General features: G+C 35.5%; 1 protein-coding gene across 1 annotated transcript in view; it reads right to left on the reverse strand.

Annotated features, from left to right (window-relative positions):
- The window catches only part of LOC136828266 (uncharacterized), a 30,795-nt gene extending 29,592 nt beyond the window's left edge, over nucleotides 1-1,203 (reverse strand). Inside the window, 1 exon segment of the mRNA XM_067086126.1 lies at nucleotides 936-1,203. Within this exon segment, the coding sequence (XP_066942227.1) occupies nucleotides 936-1,085 (150 nt within the window). The 5' untranslated portion in view covers nucleotides 1,086-1,203.
- Nucleotides 1,204-10,000: the final 8,797 nt, after the last annotated feature.

Genomic DNA, 10,000 nt, shown 5'->3' on the forward strand with positions numbered 1-10,000 from the left:
AGGAGCTGGAATACAGAACTCAGGGGAGAGACCAAGCACTGGGACCTCTGCGGGTACTGGAACTTGGGTACTGGAACGGCCGTAGCTTGTAGGAACAAAGGAACCTCAATACAGAATTCAGGGCAGAGGCCAAGCACTGGGACCTATGCGATCATTCAGCGTTGAAAGGGAAACTGACATTAAGAAGGTTTGAAAGGTGAAACAGGTGGAAAATCTCGTAGTTGCATTATGAAACAAGTGTTCCCTTCAGAAATCTGTGTCTATTGCTACAACATCAGCAAACTTTCAGAAATGGATGCACATTACAAACAGTTTCAGAAAATTTTATGTAATTTATATAACACTGTAAACCTTCGAAATTTATGTGTATTACTATAACATTTGTTTATAAATTTATGTATATTACCACAACACCAAAAAGTTTCAGAAATTTATGTGTATTACTATAACAGCCAACTTTCAGAAATTTATGTATATTACCATAACACCAGCAAACCTTCAGAAATTTATGTGCATTACTATAACAGCCAACTTTAAGAAATTTATGTATATTACTGTAACAACAGTAAACTCTCAGAAATTCATGTATAAAGTATTCCTATAACGACAGCAAACTTTCAGAAATTTTTGTATATTTTGTATATTACTATACGAGTAAACTTTCAGAAATTTAAGTATATTACTAAAACAACAACAAACTTTCAGAAATTTATGTCTATCACTGTAAGAGCAAATTTTCAGAAATTTATGTATATCACTATAACAACAGCAAACTTTCAGAAATTTATGTATACAGATTCCTGTAGCTACAAGAGACTTTCAGGAATTTATGTATATTCCTATAGCACCAGTAAACTTTCAGAAATTTATGTATATTCCTATAACAACTTTCAGAAATTTATGTACTCGTATATTAACTATCACAGCAAACATACCTTATGATCCCACGTCTCTCCAGACATGTCCTCCGGACAAAAGAAGTGGATGACATCCGGGTCGGAGTAATTGAGTTTCGTCGGCAGAAAAGCCAGGGTAGGTTTCCAGAGGCCTGACAGGCTAGCAAGGATTAGCAGGTGAAAAAACATCTCTTTCTTTGGTCAAGTGAATCAGTTACCATCCCTGATGATGAAAAAAAAAAAAAAAGATTTAACTCAAAGAAAGTTATAGTAATATAGTTATAATTTCTTACTTATTGAATTCAATTGAATAAGGCCAGTCAGCTGAAACGGAAATTGACAATAAAAGGTTTGAAATTTAACAGGAGGAAAACCTCGCAGTTGCACTATGAATCAGCTGTTAGGAGAGGGTGGAAAATAAGATGAAGAAAGAGAATACGAAAGGAGGTACAGTAAAAGGAACGAAATGGGTTGCAGCTAGGGGCCGAAGGCTTTCTTACTTATGGGAGAAGAGTAGTCGAGATCTGATTTCAACTGATGTCTAAAAATAAAATAGTGGAGATCTGATTTTCACCTGATGTCTAAAAAAAAAAAAAAAAAAGTGATTTCATTTAAAGAAAGTTGATGCAGTTTTTAATATTCAAGAAGTGTTTCTTGAATAATAATAATAATAATAATAATAATAATAATAATAATAATAATAATAATAATAATAATAATAATGATGTCCTCTGTTAGTTAAGGAGTGTTTCTTGAAAGATAATAATAATAATAATAATAATAATAAAAAAAATGTTCTCTATTAGTTAAGGAGTGTTTCTTGAATAATAATAATAATAATAATAATAATAATAATAATAATAATAATAATAATAATAGTTATACACATCGATTAGCGTTGTTCATTCCGTAAGAGCTGCTTACTGCCTTACATAATTCTAGTGAGTGCCAAGTTATGGGAATAAATGTATATTGTGTCACAAGCCGACTTTTCTTTTTTTTTTGGGGGGAAGGGGTTGGGAAAAGGGTTGGGGAAGAGGAGGTAATGCTCTTTAAATCCCGTCATTATTCATCCATTTATCTCATACTTATCTTTTGTTCTTGTAATCACAGATAAAATATCACTTGCTTAGAAACGATGATTATTATTGAATAATTTTATGTGGATGTCGGTGATGAGTGTAAAATAAAAACTAATAAGTGAAAATAAGATGATAATTGACGTTAACTGATGAAAGGGAATGTAAAAAAAAAAGTTTATTAATGAAAATGAGAGGACGATTGAAAGTAAGACAACTTACAAGACACTATAATAGGTCGAGAGAAATTGATGAAAAGAAACAAAATTATGCAGTTTTTTTTAATAATTATATCATAATGAACTTCGAAAGTAGCAAAGAAAAGTTTTGTCAAAATTTTTCATAGCTTACTATTTTTATTTTAGCTATCAGTATAATGACAGGTTTATTCTAGATGCGTCATTATTATTATTATTATTATTATTATTATTATTATTATTATTATTATTATTATTATTATTATTATTATTATTGGTGAAGACATCCAAACTGGTGTAAATGTAAATATATATTAGAAATATATATAATGTATATTTACATTTACACCGCTGTGAATTTCTTTCCCATCTTAGTGACTCATGCTATTATTATTATTATTATTATTATTATTATTATTATTATTATTATTATTATTATTATTATTATTATTATCATTAGATTAATCAGAAGATGAACGCTGTACATATAGAACAAGCCTACGGAATCCATCGACCTGAAATTCACGCTTCCAAAAAATATTATAGAATTCGTTTGAAAGAGGTAACAGAAGGTAGAGGTAACAGAAGGTAATACGAAAAGCAGAAAGGAAAAATCAGTAATTAGAAAAGAAACAATAACTGTGTACTGCACTTGTCTCCTGTCCATCTCCTGTCATTTACGTAATCTGAAAATTCTTTTCGTTTTCCTTTATGAGAATAAACTTTGTACCAGCAAAGGTTTTTGCCCCCCATATATATATATATATATATATATATATATATATATATATATGTATATATATATATATATATATATATATATATGGCTATTAGGAATTGGAATATAGTATTTAGGCCAAAGGCCAAGCACTGGGACCTATGAGGTCATTCAGCGCTGAAAGGAAAATTGACAGTAAGGTGGCTTGAAAGGTGTAACAGGAGGAAAACCTCGCAGTTGCCCCGTGAAAAAAATTGTTAGAGAGGGTGGAAAGTCAGATGGAGGAAAGAGACTAGAACGGAGGTACAGTAAAAGGAATGGAAGGTGTTGCAGCTAGGGGCTGAAGGGACGCTGCAAAGACCCTTATAAGTAATGCCTACAGTGCACCGCGTGAGGCTATTAAAAGGCAGAGTAAAGCGTACTATATGGCTATGAAAAAGTAAAGTAAATGATATTATTGATAACCACTAAAAGAATCATCACTAAATGTTACTTTTCCTTATCTCCTTCCGCCATGTGTATTGTTTCTCATGCGTCTCTAAGAACACCTCAGATTGTAAAGTGATTAACAAACAATGGAAATTCGTTATGCGCGTCTGCGTTCGTGGAGCTTTCCCACGAAATAATGAGTGGGGATTGTTTTAAAAGCTCAGGTTCCAGTTACTCATTTTTTAAGTTTTCTGTAAAAGAAAACTATTGCGCTGGCTTTGTCCTTCCCCACTTTTTTTCTGTCCGCCCTCAGATCTTAAAAACTACTGAGGCTAAAGGTCTGCAAATTGGCATGTTGATCATCCACCCTCCAGTCATCAAACATACCAAATTGCAGCCTTCTAGCCTCAATAGTTTTTATTTTATTTAAGGTTAAAGTTAGCCATAATCGTGCTTCTGGCAACGATATAGGACAGGCCACCACCGGGCCCAGGTTAAAGTTTCATGGGCCGCGGCTCATACAGCATTATACCTACACCACCGGAAGATAGATCTATTTTCGGTGGCCTTGATTATACGCTGTTCAAACCTCGGCGCATTTTTTACTTGTTTATAGTGTAAATGAATTCTCAGAAATTAAGATTTTATCGATGAATATTTATATGGAAAGTCAATTTTATGAAACAGTTAACATTAGAAAGATAAAAAAGATAAAGATGAAGATAGAAAATAAGATACAACATACCAGAGACAAGAAAGAATAAAAAAATTATATAACCTATTATATAAATTATATAAACGCCGCTGAAGGTTCCTTACGTAAGTAATCACTGGTATGTTAAAACGTCCCCACAAGGATTACTTACAATTATGCGCAGTTTCAAGATCATTATTTTTTATTTTATTTATTCTTTTTAAATCTCAAGCAAACTCAGCATTTTCTTGATTTAATGTCGAAACTTAAGTTGCTCATCTTCGGTTTCATCTCAAATCCGGCGCCTGATTCTCGTAGGTTTTTTTTATTTATTTATCTTTTTTTTCATTTTTCATTTTTTTTTATTTCTAAATTTGTTTTTTTTCTCTCTCATCTCGCGTTAAATCTAACTGCTAGCATTCAGCGTCTAGCAGTTATGTTTACCACGAGATGAAACTAAAAAAAAAACAATTGAAAATAAAAAAATGAAAAAATAAAAAAATACAAAATTAAAAAAATAAAAATTATAAAAAAATAAAAATAAAAAAAAGACTTGTAACACAAAATTTAAAAATAAAAAATAAAAATAAAGAAAATAAAATAAAAATAGAAAAAAAAAAAAAAAGCTGTTACAATCCGTATTGCCATAATTCCCGACGCGAGCAGCAAAAATGTCAGAGCATTGTCGCGGCTGCTAATTCCAAAAATGATTATGGAAATGGCGTATGTGAAATCTTTCATTCGCTTCCAGTTCAGAAATGATGATGAGCGGACTTAATTACATGACTCTCGTTCGACTGAGGAGTTTATGTGGAATCCTACATTATTCCTCGAGTCTCCGCTCTTGATTGGTATAGTAGGCCTTATGCCAACTCACGTACTTTGACGTGACGTGATGAGTCGGTGACGTGATGGTATAATGTGAATCAGCCTTTATTCTTTATCAATATATATAACTTTAGCGCCCCTTGGTTATAAGTTAACCTTATTATTATTATTATTATTATTATTATTATTATTATTATTATTATTATTATTATTATTATTATTTCAGTAGATGAAACCTATTCACACGGAACAAGCACACCAAAGGCGCCACTGACTTGAAATTCAAGCTTCCAAAGAATGTTGGTTTCAACCTCCCACCGCAGACTCCACACAGCAGCAGTAACTGATCGTTGATAGAGAGCCAGTGATTTTTCGATCGCCCTGGGGGAGGCGCGAACCCGCGACATCTGAGTGGCATGCCACGACACTAACCACTATACCAGCGGACCAGCAATGCACTCCCATTCATCTGACATGCCTTAATAATAATAATAATAATAATAATAATAATAATAATAATAATAATAATAATAATAATAATAATAATAATAATAATAATAATAATACCTCAATTGTTTCTACAGGTATTAAAAATTTTTTATCTAATAAATAAACAAGTACAGAATGCACCGAAGTTTCTTCGTCGCAATCGAGTTTTCTGTACAGCCACTACAGCGTATAATCAAGGCCACCGAAAATAGATCTATCTTTCTGTAGTCTCGGTATAATATTGTATGAGCCGTGACCCATGAAACTTTAACCACGGTCCGGTGGTGGCCTATCCTATATCGTTGCCAGAAGTACATTTATAGCTAAATTTAACATTAAATAAAATAAAAACTACTGAGGCTAGAGGGCTGCAATTTGGTATATTTGATGATTGGAGGGTGGATGATCAACATGCCAATTTGCAGCCCTCTAGCCTCAGTAGTTGTTAAGATCTGAGGGCGGGCAGAGAAAGTGCGGACAGAATAAAGTGCGGACGGACAAACAAAGCCGGCACAATAGTTTTCTTTTACAGAAAACTATAAAGGAAATTTTACTTTTCAACCATAATAAGGTATTTTTTTAAATTTCCCAAATAAATTAGGTTCTTATAAAACTAGACACCTAAACAAACAACAGGTTAATTTCCCGAAAACATAATAACATGACATTACGCCCCAAATCACAATCATCTTAATCAATCAATCAATCAGTCAGTTAACTCATTCATTCATTATTAATGAATGAATTAACTAAGTAACTAAATATTTAAGTAATTCAGGCATTCACTCATTCATTTATTCATTCATTCATCATTAATGAATGAATGAATGGGTGAATGAATTATTTAATGAATTAATTAACTAATTACTTAATTAATTAAATAACCACACAAAAAAATAAATATGTAAAAAAATGAATAAACAACCGCTATAATAAAAAATGTTATAAAAACAACAAGAGTATGAACTGACTTCTAGCATTTTGGGACATTTCTCAAAAAATTCCTTCATTCGAGAACAAACGTCTTGTGGCCATATCTTACTGGTTTGTGGCTTGACTTCAATGGTCGATGTCTCTGTTAAGGTTACAGAGTTAAGTTTCTTTTTATTTAAAAGCTGATGAAATTAAAGATAATTTGAATCTCATGCTTGAGAATTTTAGGAATGTGAATTTCTAAGTAGAGTTAACGACAGTAGTTTGCGACCCCGTATGGTTCAGACGTGACGCAAACTGTCGTTAACCTTTGCTTATAAAATTAATTTATCCTAAGATTGTTAAGCATGAGATTCAAATTACGTTGAACTTCATCAGCTTTTAAATTATAATAAAGAAAAAAAACTTTTCTCTCCAGCCATAGAAAGATGTCGACTATTGGCTTCAAACCACAAACCATCAAGTTACGGCCACAAGACGTATGTTCTTGTGTAAAGGAATTTTTTTGAGAATTGTCCTAAAATTATGGAAATTTAATATATAATATATATATAAATATATATAAATACATATATATATATAATAGAAATATATAATAGAAATATATAAATATATAATTATAATATAAACATATATACATACATAATGTATATATGTATAAAGGAACTCTCGAAATTTCGGCTTCATAATCATTCGACTACGATCGCCTATGACAAAACCTGAAAAGCTAAACAGAAAATGACTATACAAACAAAATAAACAGAAAATTAACTTCTCTCTGGCTAAATCGGACACTACCAAAGAGATAAGTAATTCGTAACATCTCACTGACTTACCTCACAAAAGTTCTTCTACTGTTCTGTGGGATCCCATAGGTATCGTCCCATATTATAAATATTTTTGTTAAAGGCTTATCGCTCCTCCGCTCCGACTGGGAAAAGAGAAAGATAAGGCTATGGGATCGTTTTTTCCTTATCAGATAAGTTATATAAGGCTACAGTAGGGTACAAACCACGAGATCTTTGAATTACTGGGTTCGTTTGAATTCGTTTGTTTCACTGTTAGCAAAGGAACCTAAATTGGGTTTCATTAGTTATATGAAAGTGTTCATTTTAATTTTCCACTTTTCATGAATAGGTTTTAGTTTTCTGTAGAAGAAAACTATTGTGCTGGCTTTGTCTGTCCGTCAACACTGTCTTCTGTCCGCACTTTTTCTGTCCGCCGTCAGATCTTAAAATCTACTGAGGCTAGGGGGCTGCAAATTGGGATGTTGATCATCCACTCCCAAATCATCAAACATAACAAATTGCAGCCCTCTAGCCTTTAATAGTTCTTATTTTTTTTTAAGGTTAAAGTTAGCCATGATCGTGCTTCTGGCACCACTATAGGGACCAACAACAGAGGCAACCACCGGACCGCGGCTGAGTTTCATGGGCAGCGGCTAAGAGTTTCATGGTTAAGACTTCCTTATTTTCTTACAATAGGAATTCTCAAGTTATCAAAATTTCTTGCGCAGGATTTTGGAACGCTGGTCAGAGCCTCTGCAATTTCAATTTGTTATACAGAAAAGCTACTCAGTTTTGTCGCACGTGAAATACGCACTTCAGGGGAGAGAGAGAGAGAGAGAGAGAGAGAGAGAGAGAGAGAGAGAGAGAGAGAGAGAGAGAGAGAGAGAGAGAGAGAGAACTTTCGAATGTTTAATGATATTGAGAGAGCGAGAGAGAAGAGTGAGATAACTTTCGAATATTTAATCATAATAACACACAGAAAGAGTGAGAGAGAGATAACTTTCGAATATTTAATCATGCTAGCAGAGAGAGAGAGAGAGAGAGAGAGAGAGAGAGAGAGAGAGAGAGAGAGAGAGAGAGAGAGAGAGAGATAAATTTCGAATATTTAATGATACTAACACACACACAGAGAGAGAGAGAGAGAGAGAGAGAGAGAGAGAGAGAGAGAGAGAGAGAGAGAGATAATAACTTTCGAATATTTAATCATACTAACATAAAGAGAGAGAGAGAGAGAGAGAGAGAGAGAGAGTGATAACTTTCGAATATTTAATGACACTAACACAGACACTAACACAGAGAGAGAGAGAGAGAGAGAGAGAGAGAGAGAGAGAGAGAGAGTGATAACTTTCGAATATTTAATGACACTAACACAGAGAGAGAGAGAGAGAGAGAGAGAGAGAGAGAGAGAGAGAGAGAGTGATAACTTTCGAATGTTTAACGATGATACTAACACAGAGAGAGAGAGAGAGAGAGAGAGAGAGAGAGAGAGAGAGAGAGAGAGAGAGAGAAACACTGCCGCTCCTATAGCGGCACGACTTCGTTAGACGCTATAGGAATCGCGCATTCTTCTTCTTCTTCTTCTCCTTCTTCTTCTTTTTTGCGGCCGTTGATTGGAATCTGCGGCTTAGAGAGATCACACCACAGCGAGAACTCGGGTAATCTGCTCATTGATATTTTAATTAACAATGTGTCTACAACCGGGGCCCGCTGTTCAAACAGGGAATAATAACAATGGGTCAATTGTCCTCTCGCCCTTCGGTGGGAAAAGGGCTTCGAATTGCCCACATGTGGGGGCAGGAGGCGGAGGGGCGGAGGGTGGGCATTAGGGGTACGGGGGCAGACGGCTATCCTCTTTTTCTTCGACGCAATATATCTGCGCGGTAAAACTGGATAGCAGGCGATGTGTGTGGCATCTCTCTCTCTCTCTCTCTCTCTCTCTCTCTCTCTCTCTCTCTCTCTCTCTTTGTCTTAGTATGATTAAACATTCGAAAGTTCTCTCTCTCTCTCTCTCTCTCTCTCTTAGTATGATTACATATTCGAAAGTTAACAATATTTAGTATGATTAAATAATCGAAAGTTATTATCTTATCTCTCTCTCTCTCTCTCTCTCTCTCTCTCTCTCTCTCTCTCTCTCTGTGTGTGTGTGTGTGTGTGTCTGTGTTTGTGTGTTGTATAACTAAATATTCAAAAGTTATCTCTCTCTCTCTTATTTTCCGAGGGCGATGTAAGACAATGAGGACTTAGGCGCATGCGCCGTGGGCTTTCGATTCGCCATCGAATATAACCGAGGGCCGGTACTTCGCGTCTCGCTTTTTGATTCGAGGAGACAGTCATTGAAGGTGGGATGAAAGGCTTTCTGGAGAGCCCCCCCTCTCTCTCTCTCTCTCTCTCTCTCTCTCTCTCTCTCCGTCGGGTCCATAGAGAGAGAGAGAGAGAGAGAGAACTTTTTGGTACAGAGGGATAAAAGGGTGATAGCAGCAGAGGAGGCGTGCTCTGTAGATGTGTGTGTGAGAGAGAGAGAGAGAGAGAGAGAGAGAGAGAGAGAGAGAGAGAGAGAGAGAGAGATGGGGTTCGCTCGCTCACCAGACGAGTGTGAAGAGCTGGTATCGACGCTGGTTGGCGGGGAGCCCCGGCGGTAGGATTAACCAGCAAATCCCTAAGTTATCGGGCCGCCCAATCAGCTTAGGGCGGAATACGGAGAGGTGGGGGGGGGAGGGGCGCCAACGCGTCAATTTCTCTCCGCTTCGTTTTCCTCCCTGCAACTTGCTTTGCAACTCCTCGAATCGCCTGAGAGATTCCTCGTTGTTGTTACCTCCGAGTCCCGTTGAGGACTTCCCGGAATCCCAGGGAGCCGCCGAAGTCTAAAATAAAGTTGAGGGGAAAATGGCCTCCGTGAACTATCGATATGGCAATCTCAGTCTTACCCCCACGCACAGCCCTGGATGATCC

Source organism: Macrobrachium rosenbergii, chromosome 42, assembly GCF_040412425.1.
Source record: "Macrobrachium rosenbergii isolate ZJJX-2024 chromosome 42, ASM4041242v1, whole genome shotgun sequence".
NCBI lineage: Eukaryota > Metazoa > Arthropoda > Malacostraca > Decapoda > Palaemonidae > Macrobrachium > Macrobrachium rosenbergii.